At 44.5% G+C, this 16,351-nt stretch overlaps 1 protein-coding gene across 3 annotated transcripts in view; it reads left to right on the top strand.

Annotated features, from left to right (window-relative positions):
- Window positions 1-266: 266 nt before the first annotated feature.
- The window catches only part of pcnx1 (pecanex 1), a 211,281-nt gene continuing 195,196 nt past the window's right edge, over window positions 267-16,351 (top strand). Inside the window, exon 1 of one of the 3 annotated variants that reach the window (XM_055640828.1) lies at window positions 267-733. In XM_055640828.1, the coding sequence (XP_055496803.1) occupies window positions 581-733 (153 nt within the window). In that variant the 5' untranslated portion in view covers window positions 267-580. The remainder of the gene's footprint in view (window positions 734-16,351) is intronic. The other 2 variants (XM_055640829.1, XM_055640830.1) reach the window with 2 other exon arrangements.

The following is a 16,351-nucleotide window of genomic DNA, read 5'->3' on the forward strand; positions in this document are numbered from 1 at the left end:
ATTTTTGGAAACACGATGATGCATTAGGTCAGAGCAGTTAAGAGAAACAATATTTGTTGGACATACTTCGTTTTTTTTCTCTGGATGAGTCCGAGCCCTCGGGCTGAGAGGAGGCTATGGATGTTTCGTCCAAAGATACTAGAGGATCTGTAGGATCTTTGGTTTCGTCTATAGGGCGCGCTGTGGAGTGGGATGGTGTCTCCCCGGGTAGACGGGGGCGGTTGGTTGTGAGCTGTGAGCTGTGAGCCTGTGGGTCGCGGCCCGCTCCGTGTCCGGGTTCCCCACCCACACACACTCCACCACCACCGCTTGTCATTGGGTTACACACCGCGCTGTGCTGTTTACCACAGACCGAGCCGCGGCCGCGGGACTGCCGGGATAGCAGGAGCCGGGTCTGGAGGACCGCAGGAAGTCCTCCCAGCTGCCGCTGGTGCCCAACGACAAGATGGCTGTCGGTGGCAAGTTGGAGCCAGCAGCCACCAGCATAGTAGAATTTTACACGTACAAAGGAGGATAGCTGGAGACGAAGGCTCCTGCTTCCGTGCTGCTGGGATACTATTAGACCAATATATGGACAGAAATGGGGTCCCAGACCCTCCAAATCTTGAGACAGGGCGTCTGGGCTTCCATCACTGGCGGATGGTATTATGATCCTCATCAAAACACATTTGTCAATGCTTTCCATCTCTACATCTGGCTCTTCTTCCTTTGTTTCCCATTCACATTGTACATGGTGAGTGCATGGTTGTGCATTTTTACTTATAATCGGTCTGTTTGCTTTGAAATTCGTTGTTGGGATTTCGGGGAAGAGCATGTGCAGGGTACGTACGCTCTATACAACGTGAAAGATTCCCGTCTCCAAGCCTGTGTGCGAGTAATAAAGTGGGACTTCTGGTCCAAAATAAATAAATTCGGGACTGATCTCTGTGGAGGAAATGGAAATAACAAGGTAGTCACAGTTAAGCGGTATAAATGGCAGCGAATGTAAAAGCAGCTCGAATACAAAGAATTATTTTTGGGTGAAAACATTTGAGTTTCAGATTTAGACGCGATGTGGTCTATATTTTTATATTTAATTTTGTTTTTTAATTGATTCATTTGTGTTTATATTTGACATGTCATTTTATGTACAATTCCTTACAAACAAGACGAGATTCACCTCTTAAACTTTTTTTATGATTCATGGTATCCTATTTTTTTTTTACGTAAACCTACTTTGTTATTCCGATTGGACAGGTTGCTGTATTCTCAGCTGCGACTGTATTTTGCCAGCTGGTGTTGTTTATTTTTCTATTTTGTTACTGGTTGTAATGTCACCTGATTCATTTAGTAGGTCATGCTTCTGGAAAATGTGACTTATTAAAAGGTAAGAATAAATGAGTTGATGTATGTGTAGTGCAATCTCTCTGGGATTTGAAAGTTAATGTTTCACAAATACACAGCAGCAGTAACTAATAATCTTTTTTATAATAAATGACAGGCTTTGTGTGCAGCTTTTGGTAAACACAAAGTTTACCAAAAGTTTAGTACATGATTAAGATATAGGCTGCAAAAATGTGAAAGGTTAGACATATTCACATTTATGAGGCCTTTTCTGTCATGGCTTCAATCACTTCTAAAGTGCTTATTGGACACGGATACATCTTGAAGAGTAGTTACTGTTGTACCATTGGAAATGTGAAAGCTAATTTTCACACAATATCCACAAATAACACTCAGATATTCTGTTAAAGAAATGTTGCGCAAGCATTAAAGGACATGGGTGGCAAACAAGCACCATACATTTGGTGGAACTTATCTGAAAGATGGCACGTGCCAATATATGATGCCCACCAGTGTTGGGTTAGGTTTTTGAGTTTGAATCTTTGTCATGAGCTGTAATAGGTTTTGTAGCAGCAACTTGCATTAATGGAGCATCATTTACATACATTATTCCAAGGTGTTTTGCAGGAGATATTATTTGAGTACTGTAATTTGAGGGTATTTTTGCTTCAAAAAGAGGGGAAAAATCAATGTTGTGTTTCCTTTGTCTCCTTATGCCCATTCATGATTTTGAGGTTGGTATACTGCTGACTATGGGAGCAGCTAGTACTTTTGATTTAAATAATGAAGTCATTGCATTGTATAGCTCAGAAATGGGCCCTTCGGTCTTCTACATCCATGCCGACCTTGTAGCCCAGCTACACTAACCCGATTTTCCTGCAGTAGGATGGTATCCTTCTATGCCTTGCCAATTTATCTGTCTAGATGTCTCTTCGACGTAATAATTGTATCTGATTCTCCCACCTCCTTGGGCAGCACATTTGAGAAATTAATATTGTGTGAAGATGAAAATTAGCCCTCAAATATCCTTTAAAACTGCTTCCTCTCATCATAAACCATGTGTTTTTGACATTTCTATAATGGGAACGATAAGGACCCTATCTGGTCCCCTCATAAATTTGTACGCTTTGAACATTTTTATGGTAGAATTGCTGTTTGAAAGAATAGTCAGAGGTGTACGGACAATGAAAGTATCGATCAAAGTTGTTGATCTTAAACAAAAAATATATTTTGGGTGGCACAGTGGCATAACAGTGGAGCTGCTGCCTTACAGTGCCATGGTTCTGGGTTCGATCCTGACTACAGATGTTGTCTGTACAGAGTTTGTACGTTCTCCTTGTGACTGCGTGGGTTTTTTGGGTGCTCTGGTTTCCTCCCACACTCCAATGACGTACTGGTTTGTAGGTTAAACTAGACCAATTGCAGACCCGTTGGGTCTGTTCCCCCATGTGTTGCGGTTGGGGGGGGGGGGGGGGGGGGGGGGGGGGAGGGGGAGGCGGCATGCAGCGTCACACACTGACTATCCCACACCGCCCCCCCCCCCCCCACCACCGCTAAATTATTACCCCCCCTTGATATTATATTAATATTATTAATTTGCTCCTTTTACCCCATACCCACCCTATCTACTAACGCATAGCCCCCAACTCGCAGACACATCTAGAGAGGGGGGAGAGAGATAGAGAATGATGGCCGAGAGAGAAGGGGCAGAGAGAGAGACATAGAGAGGCAAGAGGGATGGGGGGGGTGGAGAGAGGGAGGGTGGGTGAGGGGGGGAATGGTGGGGGGGGGAGGAGGAGAGTGAGGGGGGAGAGGAGGGGAGGAGGGTGGGAGAGGGGGAGGAGAGTGCGGGGTGTGGAGGGAGGGGAGGGAGAGGGGGGGAAAGGTGTGTGTGGGAGGGGGGGGAGATGAGGGGAGTGGGGGGTGAGATGAGGGGAGGGGGAGAGGTGGGGAGCAGGGAGGGGGAAGGGGGTGGAGGGAATGGGGTAGGGGTGTGTGGAGGGGAGGGGTTTAGGGGAGGGACGGGGGGGAGGGGGTAAAAAGTAAAAAGGAGAGAGGAGAGATGAAGAGGGGAAGAGGGGGGGGGGAGGAGGGAGGGGGGGAGGGGGGGGGGGGGGGGGGAGAGAGAAAGAGAGAGAGGATAGGGAGAGAGAGATGGGGGGAGAGAGAGAGAGTGCCTTTTTATTTCAACCCAAACCCAAACAACTATTTACAGGCAGTGCTTTTTTACCTCTAACCACATTTTCATTTTCAAACCAAATTAAGGATACTCGCAGTGCTGTAGACATTTGTCAGTGTCATTCAAAGCTCTGATTGAGGCACACCACTTGCAGAGACTGATTGAGGCACACCACTTGCAGAGACTGATAGAGGTACACCACTTGCAGAGACTGATTGAGGCACACCACTTCCTGGTTTTATAGTCGCTCCCCTCCCTCCAGCAGGGGCAGCAGAGAGAATGGGGAATGTTGTAAAAACATTAATATCTCTGTCAATTTTCATCGACGGGAAAAATCCTCGGCACACACGTGGCGGAGGGGGGCTCTGAGCGAGGTGGCCAAAAATGACAGCCATAGGTGGCTGCGTACTCTCGGAAACCGCAGCACAGAAAGCCGAAACCGGTCAAGAACAGAGTTTTAGTAATATAGATGTTTAAGAAGGAACTGCAGATGCTGTAAAATCGAAGGTACCCCCCCGAAACGTTGCCTATTTCCTTCCCTCCATAGATGCTGCTGCACCCGCTGAGTTTCTCCAGCATTTTTGTGTACCTTTGGTTTGTAGGTTAATTGGCTTTGTTAAAAATTGTACATTTTCCCTAGTGTGTAGGATAATGTTATGTACGGGGTGATCGCTGGTTGGTGCAGATTCTTGAGTCGAAGGGCCTGTTTCTGCTTTGTATCTCTAGAAGAGTTTAGAAGAGTAAGGATGAGGATCCACATACCTGGGCAATGGCGGGTAGTCAAAAGCACAACAAATCCTGGATATGCATGTCTGTGAAGATCTGTCCTGGTTAGCGCATACTGCAATCGCAAAGAAAGCCCATCAACGCTGCTTCTTCGTGTGAAGATTAAGGCGATTCGTTATGTTAAAGAATACTTGAACCTCTACAGGCTTACGACATATTGTATGATTGCCACATGGCCTGTTTCAGCAACTTAAATTCTCAGGAATGAAAAAAAAGCAAAATGTGGTAAACACTGCCCTGTTCATCACATGTATTCACCTTCCCACCATCGAAGGGATCGATAAGAGACCTACGCCTTCGTGGCCACACTCTCATTTCACTCCCGCCATTGGGAAGAAAGTACTCTTTTCCCCCCCCCCCCCCCCCCTTCTCCCCCCCCCCCCCCCCCCCCCCCCCCCCCCCCCCCCCCTCCCCCCCCCCCCCCCCCCCCCCCCCCCCCCCCCCCCCCCCCCCCCCCCCCCCACCCCCCCCCCCCCCCCCCCCCCCCCCCCCCCCGCCCCCCCCCCCTCACCCTCCCCCCCCCCCCCCCCCCCCCCCCCCCCCCCCCCTCTCTAGGGAAATGGTGAATATTGGGACCTATGGGTGAGTGGTGGAGTATTGCTTTCGGGAACCAGCCCTCCCCTGTGACGCAACACCCGCCCCCCCCCCCCCCCCCCCCCCACCCATCAATCTCTACCCCCCTCCCTCTCCACCCCCCCTCCCTCTCTTAGTCGCACCTGCGCAGTTGGCAGTTATGTGTGTGGATAGGGTGGGGGATGGGGTAAAAGGAGAAAATGAATTATATTAATATAATATCTAGGGGAGAGGGGTTAGTGTATGTGAGGGGTGGGTAGTGTGTGTGTGACGCCGAATTACGCCCCCACCCTGCAACTTCACGTTGAGGGGACGGGACCCAACGAGTCCCCCTTGGTCTAGTATGACATTAAAACTCACCTGGATAGACAGGGCACGTATGTGAGGATGCTCTTCATTGACTATAGCTCTGCATTCAATACGGTCATCCCCACGAAGCTCACCACCAAACTCCACCAGCTAGGCCTCAGTTCGCCGATATGCGACTGGATCCTGAACTTTCTGACGGAGCGACCGCAGGCAGTGAGACTGGGCCGCACCTGTCCTCCACTATCACCCTGAGCACCGGCACACCACAGGGCTGTGTACTAAGCCCCATGCTCTACTCCCTCTTCACTCACGACTGTGTTCCTGCATTCAACACCAACACCATCGTGAAGTTTGCAGACGACACAACAGTGATTGGGCTGATCACCAACGGTGATGAAACAAAATACAGAGCAGAGGTGCAGAACCTGACAGACTGGTGTGCACGTAACAACTTGTCACTAAACACCTCCAAGACCAAGGAGCTGATTATTGACTTCAGAAGGTCCCATAATGGAGAATACGCCCCAATCTCCATCTACGGGGAAAGTGTGGAGAGAGTGTCCAGCTTTAAGTTTCTGGGCACTCACATTTCAGAGGACCTCACATGGTCCACCAACACCGCTGCGCTGGTCAAGAAGGCACAGTAACGACTGTTCTTCCTGAGGACATTAAAAAAGACTGGTCTGCCCCAACAGCTGCTGACAACTTTCTACTGCTGCGCCACAGAGAGCATTTTAACGTATGGCAACTCTGTGTGGTATCTCAGCTGCACGGAGGCGGAGAGGAGAGCTCTTCAGCGCGTCGTCCACAGAGCGCAGGGGATTATTGGGACACAGCTACCAGCCTTGGAGGGCATCTACCACACACGGTGCCTCAGGAAGGCTGTCAGCATCCATAAAGACTCCTCACACCCTTGTAATGGTCTGTTCGAACTACTTCCCTCCGGCAGATGTTACAAGGCCTTCTATGCCCTAACCTCCAGACTCAGGAACAGCTTCATTCCCGGAGCTATAGCGACTCTGAACCAGCCCTGCTGAGTGCCCCCCATCCCCCCTGGACTGTCTCCTTCGGATGGTCACGTCGCACAGACACGTCTGCACTTTAGTCTGTTGAACTGTTTTACTGTTCTTTTTACAATCCATGTTCTCGGGATATCTAAATCCAAATTTTATTAGTTATTTATGTTATGACATCGGTTGGAAGCTGCATACCAAATCTTGTTTCGCTTATGTGCAATGACAATAAAATATATTATTATTATTATTTAACACTCTTGACTTGTCTTGACTGTAGAGTTATGAGTGAACTATGTCTTTCCAAAAAGGAATGTGGGATTTTGGGGATATCATTCCAGAATGTGTAGCCAAGATAGCAGATGCATTCTGTGGACGGTGAAGTGTAATTCTTTTACTCAGTTGACTGGGGTTACGATTTGCAGTTTATTCTGTTCTCTGGCAAGCCAGTAAAGAATGTTTTTGATCTGTGGATTTGATGATAATATGTTTGGAGGCTGTGGATTAATGAATGGAGAAGGAATAGGACTTAGCAGGTTATTTTTCCAATGAAAGGCTTTTTCAACGTAATTTCTCCAAATGTTAAATGTCAGCGGTAGGAATAGAAATTAAAATTTGGTAACAAAGTTGTGGAATATGTTTGTATAATTACTGTTGTGGCAAATCTGCCTTTTTGTTTGCATCTCCAAATATTTGTATTACTGGAACATCACAATGATATACCTGTAGTACTTTTAGATTGCAAATGGTGCTGCTTTGATTTTAGTCATTGGATTATATTATGAACTTTGATTGCTATTAGAGTGAAGCATTGAAACACCTCCATTTCTAATGAAGAGTCTTTTCTAATGAAGAGACCTGAAATATTGACTGGCTTCTCTTTCCACCCATGCTTTTTGACTCGCTGAATTCTTCCAGGATTTCTATTCTAGCGGCATTGAAACACATCTTACCACCCTAACACAATCATGTACCCATTGTCAAGACATTTTTTTTAGCTGGATGTTGGAAGTGAATTTAGGATTGTAATAACCCAATATTTGTAACTGGAAAATGGAAGGAAAAGAAAAAAATAAATAAATGTTACATAATTTGAGTACTATTACTGTTCTAATTGTTGATTTGTGGCAAACTGTTAAGGTTAATTTAATACCACGTATGTGTTAAGAATGGTCTTTAAAGACATTCCTAAAACATGCCTTTAAATTGAGTCACCATTTGTGATCTGTCAACTTGATAAGAATGCAAATCAATAAAATATTGTTTATATTAAAAAAAATTTAAATAACTTTGACGTCAAATGCTGTATCTCAAATCTTATCTGGCTTCCTACAGGTGGGTGTGAGTGTGTCAATCTCTTACAATATGAAGATTACCAGCATCAATGGGCCAGTCTACACCTTGGCCTGCTCCACCATACAATGAGATCACAGCTGATCTTTTACCTTGTGACACTTTACTACAAGAGCTCCATGTTCTTTGATTAGTTTGAGCCTCCTCAGATTTGTTTCAGCCTCCACAAAGATTTGCTATCCTCTGGATGATGGTGTTTTTGCTCAACTCGCTCTTGAATGCTGTCCTCCTTATTATAAGATGCTGACCTTTGATTCCAGACATCACAGCCTGTAAGAACTCATTGTGCTTCAATATACTCTTTCAGTTGGAAGTATATCTTTCCTTTTGTTAGCAGCCCAGATTACCAGATACAATCCTGCTGGGGCCGGCATAATTGGAGCAAGAAATCCTTTCTACTCTTGTAATCAAATCATCATAGTGCAGTATGTAGGCCAATGTAAGATTTGATTTCTTAATTGTTTGCTGTAAATGCATGATTTTATAAATAAATAATAAATGCTTAATTACTGCTTTCTAATCTGCCAGCACTGTTTTAAAAAACTCTGGAATTTTGGAAGGCGCATCTGCTGCTCTGTGATAACCACCTTCAAATCTCCAGGATGCAGATCATCTCATTTAAAAAATTGTCTTTTTAATCTCATAATATTTTCTAATACTCATTTTTTACTGATGCTAATTTATTTGAGCTTTTCATTCATTTTACATCTGTCATTATTCTCTTTTGGGAGGTTTTCCTTATCTTCTAGGCAGTCGTTTGCAAAATAATGAATTATTTAACTTTAGATTTTAGAGATACAGCATGGAAACAGGCCCTTCAGCCAACCTAGTCCGTGCCGACCAGCCATCACCTTTTACACTAGCGCTATCTTATACACTTGGGACACTTTACAATTTTTGCCAAAGCCAATTAACCTACAACCTGTATGTGTCTGGAGTGAGGGAGGAAACCGGAGCACATGGAGAAAACTCATGAGGACACAGGGAGAAAGTACAAGCTGTACAGACAACATCCGTAGTCAGGATTGAACCCAAGTCTCCGGTGCTGTAAGACAGAAACTCTGCCACTGTGCTGCCCTATTGCCTGCAGATCTGAAGTGATCTCAATTAATCTAAATTCTCTGCTATTCTCTTCGTCTCCCAATTTCATTTTTCCTGTATGAGTCAATGATTCCATGGCAACAGCAGTTTAACAGGAAAAAAAGCACAGATACATCATGAGGGGAACTGCATTATTTCTTTAGGAAACCGAGACAATGGATTGTCTTGACGAAAGCTTCATGCATGTTGCAAGTCCTTTGTCTATAATTGGAGAAGCTGCTTCCATGACTAGACCCACCAACTTGCAAATAATTGATATTGTATATTCTGTCAGCTCCTATGACTAGTAAATTTAGTAGCTAGAAATGAAGAAAATGAAACTTATGAACTTCAATTTTAATGAGACGTTATGTTGCATATGACACCAAAATGCTTCCCACATAATGCTTCCCACATACAGAGCCTATACAGAACTTTAAAAGAGAAATCCTATCTGCAGTATTTCATGGAGAAATGGAGGTGAAGGTGGCAGAATTTAAAGAAGATTTGCAGGGAAAGATTTTTTAAAAATATTTTGGTGGGTGCTTAGAACGTAGTGCCAGGGGTGGTGGCACAAGCAGCTATGATAGTAGCGTTCAGGAGGCGTGTTGATAAGTGCATGGTTATTGAGGAATATGGATCACACACACAGAGGAGATTAGTTTAGCTCCGCATCATGTTTGTCTTGGACATTGTGGGCTGAGTAATATTCTTTGTTTGAGGACAATTGGTTCATTTGTGATAATTGCTGATTTAAATTGTCTTCTAATTCACTATTGCGATTTGTAAGTGAAGAGCAGCCACTGTTAAAGGAGGGTCATTGGAACATCATTTGATTAGTACAGGGGTTATGGGGATAAGGCAGGAGAATGTGGTTAGGAGGGAGAGATAGAACAGCTATGATTGATTGTCAGAGTAAACATGATGGGCCGAATGGCCTAATTCTGCTCCTATCATTTATGACCTTATGAAACCTTATTTTGGCAAAAGTTACCGTCCTGGTGGAAGGAGAGAAGCTGGTAGTTGGTGCAATCAGATGTTGTGTATTTGAACTTGATTTGAATCTCTGTTCAGACAGATTTTCACATTTTTATTTCTTCATCAGTGGTTGACAGATTTGAAGATGAAATTTGAATTTGATTTCTGCTTTGGGTTTCAAGAAATAAATTTCCACTGTGGGCACTTAATCCATAAGGTACAAATTACCTTTCCTTAAGAACAGTTAGAAGAGGCAGCATATTGGCACTCAAAGTGGTTCAGATTAATGTTAAAGTTTGAGTGAATTGAGTATCGAAGTGACACGATTGTGTTAAAATAGTATTTATTGCAGGATATTCCATTGCAGAAAACATTTTTTCTTAAGTATAATACATATTGTATTAAATTTTGTTTCTGATACACAATTTAGTTAATGTCTTTCCTGCATATGAAAGCTGGAATTATGGTCAGACGGCTTTACTGTGCTGTTTCACATCATGCGATCTGAACCTTTTTATGTCAACAAAAATGATTCTAGTTTCACCAACTTGAAGAAGGATTACATTACAAAAAAATAGTACTTGTGCTTTTTAAAATCTTATACACAGACAAAGTTAGAACTTTTTGATTCTATGCAGTTAAACGTAAGAAAACCATAGCCATTTTTGAAATATATTTAAACAACGTTCATGCAAAACCATTGCAATATCTGGCGGAAAAAGGTCTAAATAATTCAGAAGCAATCTCGGTGAACTTTATTAAACCAGGAGCATAGTGAGATATTAGAATAGGGTGGCTAGAGACCAAGTCAACAGATATCTGGCAGCCGCTTGGATAAGAAAGCAATAACTAACAATTTAGGCCAGAATAAAATTTCAAGTGTCTTTGAATTTGAAATAGTCAGTCAGTATTGGCTGAATTTTATTTTAGTTCAGAACAGGTCATTGGGCATTATTCATCCAAATGTAACTTCATGGATAAATACACAGAAAAGTTAACCTATGATTTACTATATGAGCCAGAGCCATGTAGAAAAGGAAATTGGTTTTTGAAACATTCCTTGAATTAAAGCCTCCAGACTGCGCCATTTTCTGGAAGTTGGTGGCCAGCTTCCGAAGAAAGCAAGTAATGTGCCTGGAAAGGTAACTGATCTGAAATCATAATTCCCTCTCTTTTCAAATGCTGCCTGATCAATTGCTGTGTATTTACAATACACAGCAATTTTTTCCTTGTGTTTGAATAGTGTTTCTATGAAATATTTACCATAGTTAATTTGAATTGTTCTTTAATCAAGCGGGATTGATATATTATTGATGATTTGGCTGAAGTTATTTCAATACCCTCTCACTTTACTCCAAGCACAAGCATTCACTCTTTCTGGTGGACACTGTCTTGATTTTTCAACAGCCTGCAGACAATCACGTGCCAAGCTGAAACTGTTCTCGTAGAATTTTGTCACTTTACCTTTTACTTTACCGCTTGTCCATTTTGTTGTTGTCTTCTCTGATCAGGATTCAGCCATTTCAAAGCCAACTATATTGCATTGAGGTTGGACTTGCATTTAGGCCAGACTGGGAAAAGGTACTAGATTTTATCCTGAGGGGGTGTTAATGAACCATATGCACTTTTATGACAATCTTGCAGCTTTGTGATATTTGCATTTTCTTTAAATTCCAGATTGTCATTAATTGAATTTAAATTTCATACCATGTGTTGGGATTTGAACTTGTATCTCTGTTATTATTTTCTATGGATGACCTCGTGCTTTGCATGCTGAATATATTTGGACAAAAATCTAAAGCGTGTCTGCGGCTCTTCTTTGCTTATGTAGATCTTAAGCTTGTTCTTGGTTTATTTTCTATTCTGAAAGTTTGTGCTCCAAATCCTAGTTGATAGCAGTATGCATTATTGATCAAGGAAGTAGAAACAGTTTTTTTTTGTTCAAAAGTTAATGAGAATTGTTTTTAATCAGCCAAGGCAATATTGAACTGTAGATTATCATCACATATGAAGTGTGTTAACTTCAGAGCCATAGTTTACTCTTTTCTGGGTGTTTGGTTGTTCACGCATGATCATTGCACATTTCCTAACTCTCCATGCCATCACTTTTTAAGTTTTGTTCAAGCTTTACTCCCACTTCCTCTCATTGCTTGACCACTCCCAATCACCACAATATCAGTAAGCTTCACTAGGTTTACAACCAAAGCACTTGTTTCACATCGTTCCAATTATGGTTTTGACTGTACCTTTGCTGTTGATTAATCTGTTATTATCAGCCAATGCAGCCTATGAACAGTTGTTGGGGAATAAAACCTACATTGTGTGATTGATGTGACTAAATCATCCTGATGTTTTAGCTGGTTCAGTTGCCTATTTTGAGGATGATATATTTGATGGGTTTGAGAATGTATAGAAACTTTCACAACAGTCTTCAAGATACAAGGACCATGATGAGACAAATTGTATTTACCTGGGCATACCTTTTTTATTCCACTAAGTGGAACCATTTGTGTTTCTGAATGTGCTGGTGTAACTCAGCAGGTCAGGCAGCAAAATAGATAGGCAATGTTTCAGGTCGGGACCCTGCCCAAGAATCCAGCATCAGCAGTTCCTTATCGATATAATTCTTAGTGGTGGTTTTCTAATGGCAACAATTACAAATAAATAAAATGTATCCAGTCTTATTCAATCCAAATAGAATAATGCAAAAAGATTTGTAATGCATCTGTTTGTGGGAAAAGAAGCAAGCTTATTGGAATATCAATAATTGAAAAACTGGACTGGTGGCTTATTGTTAGACGGAGACAGTATCCATTATGTGTGCACAGTAATTACAATAAGTGGAATTTATTAACTATTATTAATTAATTTGTTGTTATTTCAGAGAAGAATTTGCATCCAGATCTACAAGACCAGTAAAAGTACTTGCAAAGTGGCAAATGCCAAGCTGATATACATTGCTCAAAGGGTTATGTTTCTTCAGTGTTCAAAAAGGAACTGCAGATGCTGGAAAATCGAAGTCTGAAGAAGGGTTTCGGCCCGAAACGTTGCCCATTTCCTTCGCTCCATAGATGCTGCTGCACCCGCTGAGTTTCTCCAGCAATTTTGTGTACCTTATGTTTCTTCAGTGTTGCAATAGAATATAGGCCTGGTTAATGTAGGATTTGGTTGAAAGCATCCCCATTTGAATCATGCAAATGCAACTCACCAGGTCTCCATGTTGCATTGTATGCGTGATTTGCAGTCAAGGAAATGCAAAATCAAGTTTATTTTGTCCACTTTCATGTGGTTTCAGATTTGCATTGCAATGTAGAAAGGTGGCTGCTGTCTTTGTGCAGTTGGTTGACTGTTGCAATTAAAACTTGTGCAAAAGTTGCCTGTGGTCAGTTTACTCCCTTGTCATGATGAGCTGATTAAGATAACTTGCCGCAATTCAAGATACAAGGACATCAATATATTAGTTCCAAAAAACTCTAGCCGTGAGTTTATGATCCAATCATTTATTTTGGTGGTACAGGTGCACAACCTTTTTATCCGAAAGCCTTGGGACCAGACACTTTTCGTAATTCATAATTTTTCGGCTTTCGGAATTGAAGATTTTTAGCGTAGATTTTAACGGCTGGCTCAGTGGTAGAGTGCTCGGCTCGTATCCGCAAGGTCGCGAGTTTGCGCCTCGATCCCGGCAGTTACTCGATCGCGAGTTTGAGTCTTCAATGTAGCTTTTTCTTGCAGAATAGGAGAGAATAGGGAGGGTTAGGCTGGGATCATTCTCTGCGAGATAATCTTAGTGCGGGAGACAAGTGTAGGAGAGGTGTACTGACTGTGTGGGCAGAACTTTGGAAGTGATTGCCCACCATTCTCAAAAGCCGCTGTGTCTCCCTGTCCCTCCAACTCCAGAGGAATCCGCTGCCCGATGCGCCGCTACGGCGACAAGTGGCAGTTCACCCACAGCCCGAGCTGCGGCCCCTCATCCGCAACCCGGGTTCCTCTGGAGTTGGAGCGGGGCTGGGCTAGAGTTGTTGCTGGCTGTGAGTCTCTGAGATCTCCGTGCTTGCAGTGGGCCTGGGGGTCGGTGTCCCGATGAGGGGGGCGCAGCTCGGGCTGTGGGCGAACTGCCACTTGTCGCTGTAGCGGCCCATCGGGGAGCGGCTTCTGGTGGTCCTGACGTCTCTCAGCTCCTGTCCAGGGGGACGGCCGGAGACGTCAGGACCAACAGGAACCCGCTCCCTGATGTGCCGCTACAGCGACAAGTGGCAGTTCACCCACAGCCCGAGCTGCGCCCCCTCATCCGCAACCCGGGTTCCTCTGGAGTTGGAGCGGGGCTGGGCTAGAGTTGCTGCTGGCTGTGAGTCTCTGGGATCTCCGTGCTTGCAGTCGGTGTCCCGTTGGTCCTGACGTCTCCGGTCACCCCCCTGGAATGGAGCTGAGACTGGGAACTGTACCGCCCTTGCCCCCTCCCTCCGCAACTGCAAACAACCCCACAGTTCCCAGTCTCAGCTCCTGTACAGGGGGGTGGCCGGAGACGTCACAGCCCGAGCTGCGCCCCCTCATCTGCAACCTCAAGACCAAGACGCACCTTGCACACCATCAGCTTCGGTCCCTACGGGGAGCGTGTTCCTCGGGAATTGGAACGGGGCTGGGCTGCTGCTGGCTGTGGGTCTCTGGGATATCCGTGCTTGCAGTGGGCCTGGGGGCCGGTGTCCCGTTGGTCCTGACGTCTCCGGTGATTGGCACTAGCTCCGACGTGAAGACAGTGCAAAGCCCCCGCGCCGGTGCAATGCGCGGGGAGCTGGAGAGGGGAGGGAAGGGGTCACACACATGGCCTGGAAGCAGAGGGGTGTAGGTGGGGTGAAACTTAAGGGAGCGACAATTTGCTGCTGCCTGCCCGCTGAGTTAAAAAAGTTCTCATGCAAGACTCACGATACACTGTGTATCGTGAGTCTACCGTGGGAACGTTTTAACTCAGCGGGCAGGCAGCAGCAGATTGTCAATTATTAACCCTCCCGCGCAATATACCCTCACCTTCTCTTTTATGAATGGGGATTTAGTTCCCCTTTCTTCGAGGACCGACCGGAGGTTCCGCTGTCACCTCTGTGGGCCGCCCTCGGTGAACATTTTCAAGGACCTTTCTTCAAGGACTGAAAAAATGTCGCTATTCGGAGGTTTTCGTTATTTGGAACTTCGGATAAAAGGTTGTGCACCTGTACACAAAATTGCTGGAGAAACTCAGCGGGTGCAGCAGCATCTATGGAGCGAAGGAAATAGGCGACGTTTCGGGCCGAAACCCTTCTTCAGACTGATGGGGGGGAGAACGAAGGCAGAGGGGAGGAGGAGGAGCCCGAGGGCGGGGGGAATGGGAGGAGACAGCTCGAGGGTGAAGGCTTTGTCTGCCTTCTCTGACCCCTTTTCACTCGCCTATCCCACAATCATTCCTGGCTCCTCTTAATTTGCTGAGTTATATTTCCATGGGCAATGTATATATTTTTTTGTCCAACAGTTATTCCCATGGACTGGTACGGAGAAATAGCTGACCAATCAACTGCAGAGGATAACACAGCTGATACCAAAGCTGCTGTGCCAAAGGATTTTCGTTCCTCATAATTAGCCAGGATTTTGCCATGTGCCTTTTCATGCCTTTTTTGATGATTTCAGGAAGATAATGCCCCTTTCACGATTGAGTGCCTAAATCAGCATTTTTTTAACCATTTTAACACGTAACATAAGAAAATGTACCCAACCGGGGCGAAACCTGGCTGTAAGTGGGTGTGGTGGTGATTGGAGAGGGGTGCCTGGGAAAGGGTCCAGTCTTTGCAGACAGGAGTCGTGCTTTAAGTAGGTGTGAAGTGGTGATTGGGGATGGGGTGTGGGGAATATCAGTGTTAAGTTTCTGTTTATCGAACCTGCAGTAGAACGCGTTCAGGTCGTTGGTCAGCTGACAATTGTCCAAGGAACGGGGAGTTTTCCTCTTGTTGCTTGTGATTTCTTGCAAGCCCTTCCACACTGAAGAAGAGTAATTTGCTGAGAACTTGCTCCTCAACTTCTCAGAGTATCTTTCCTTGGCAGCTCTGATTCCACTTCTCAGCTTATACTTGGCCTGCTTGTAGAGGTCTGCATCCCCGCTCCTGTAGGATCTACCCTGCAAGCGTCAAAATGCCTAAAGTCTAGGCAACGCCTTGTAAAAAAACTGAACGATTTGGTGAGAGTGTACGGGAGTGATATATTCTCTACAGACAACTGTCTGTTGTTTTGCAAAGCATGTTAGAAAGCAGTGAATCGTAAGAAGAAATATTTCGTCTCCCAGCATGTACAGACACTAAACACAAGTCGGCGGCAGAGCAACTGAAGGTAGGAAATATGCAAGCTTGTCTCCTCACAACATTTACTGCCTGCTCCAGTCGCAAATCTGAGTTTTCGAGTGATCTGGACAAAGCATTCATTGATGCTGAAATTCCACAGTGGAAATTGGAAAACCTCTCAGAGGTTTTTTAGAGAAATACACAGAGGAACATATACCGAGCGAGTCATCATTACGGCAAATTATGTTGACAGAAACTTCCACATTGTTGTGCAGAAAATTAGAGATGAAGTTGCACGCAAGAAAATATGGATCTAAATAGACGAGACAACCGATGCTGTGGGGAGATATGTTGCCAATATGGTCATCGGTACACTGGAGGCAGGTCAACCATCAAAGGAGTATTTCTTGACATCGGAAGTATTGGAGGTCAAAGAGCACAACTATTGCTCAGTTGTTTAC

Source organism: Leucoraja erinacea, chromosome 9 (assembly GCF_028641065.1).
Source record: "Leucoraja erinacea ecotype New England chromosome 9, Leri_hhj_1, whole genome shotgun sequence".
NCBI classification, from domain to species: domain Eukaryota; kingdom Metazoa; phylum Chordata; class Chondrichthyes; order Rajiformes; family Rajidae; genus Leucoraja; species Leucoraja erinaceus.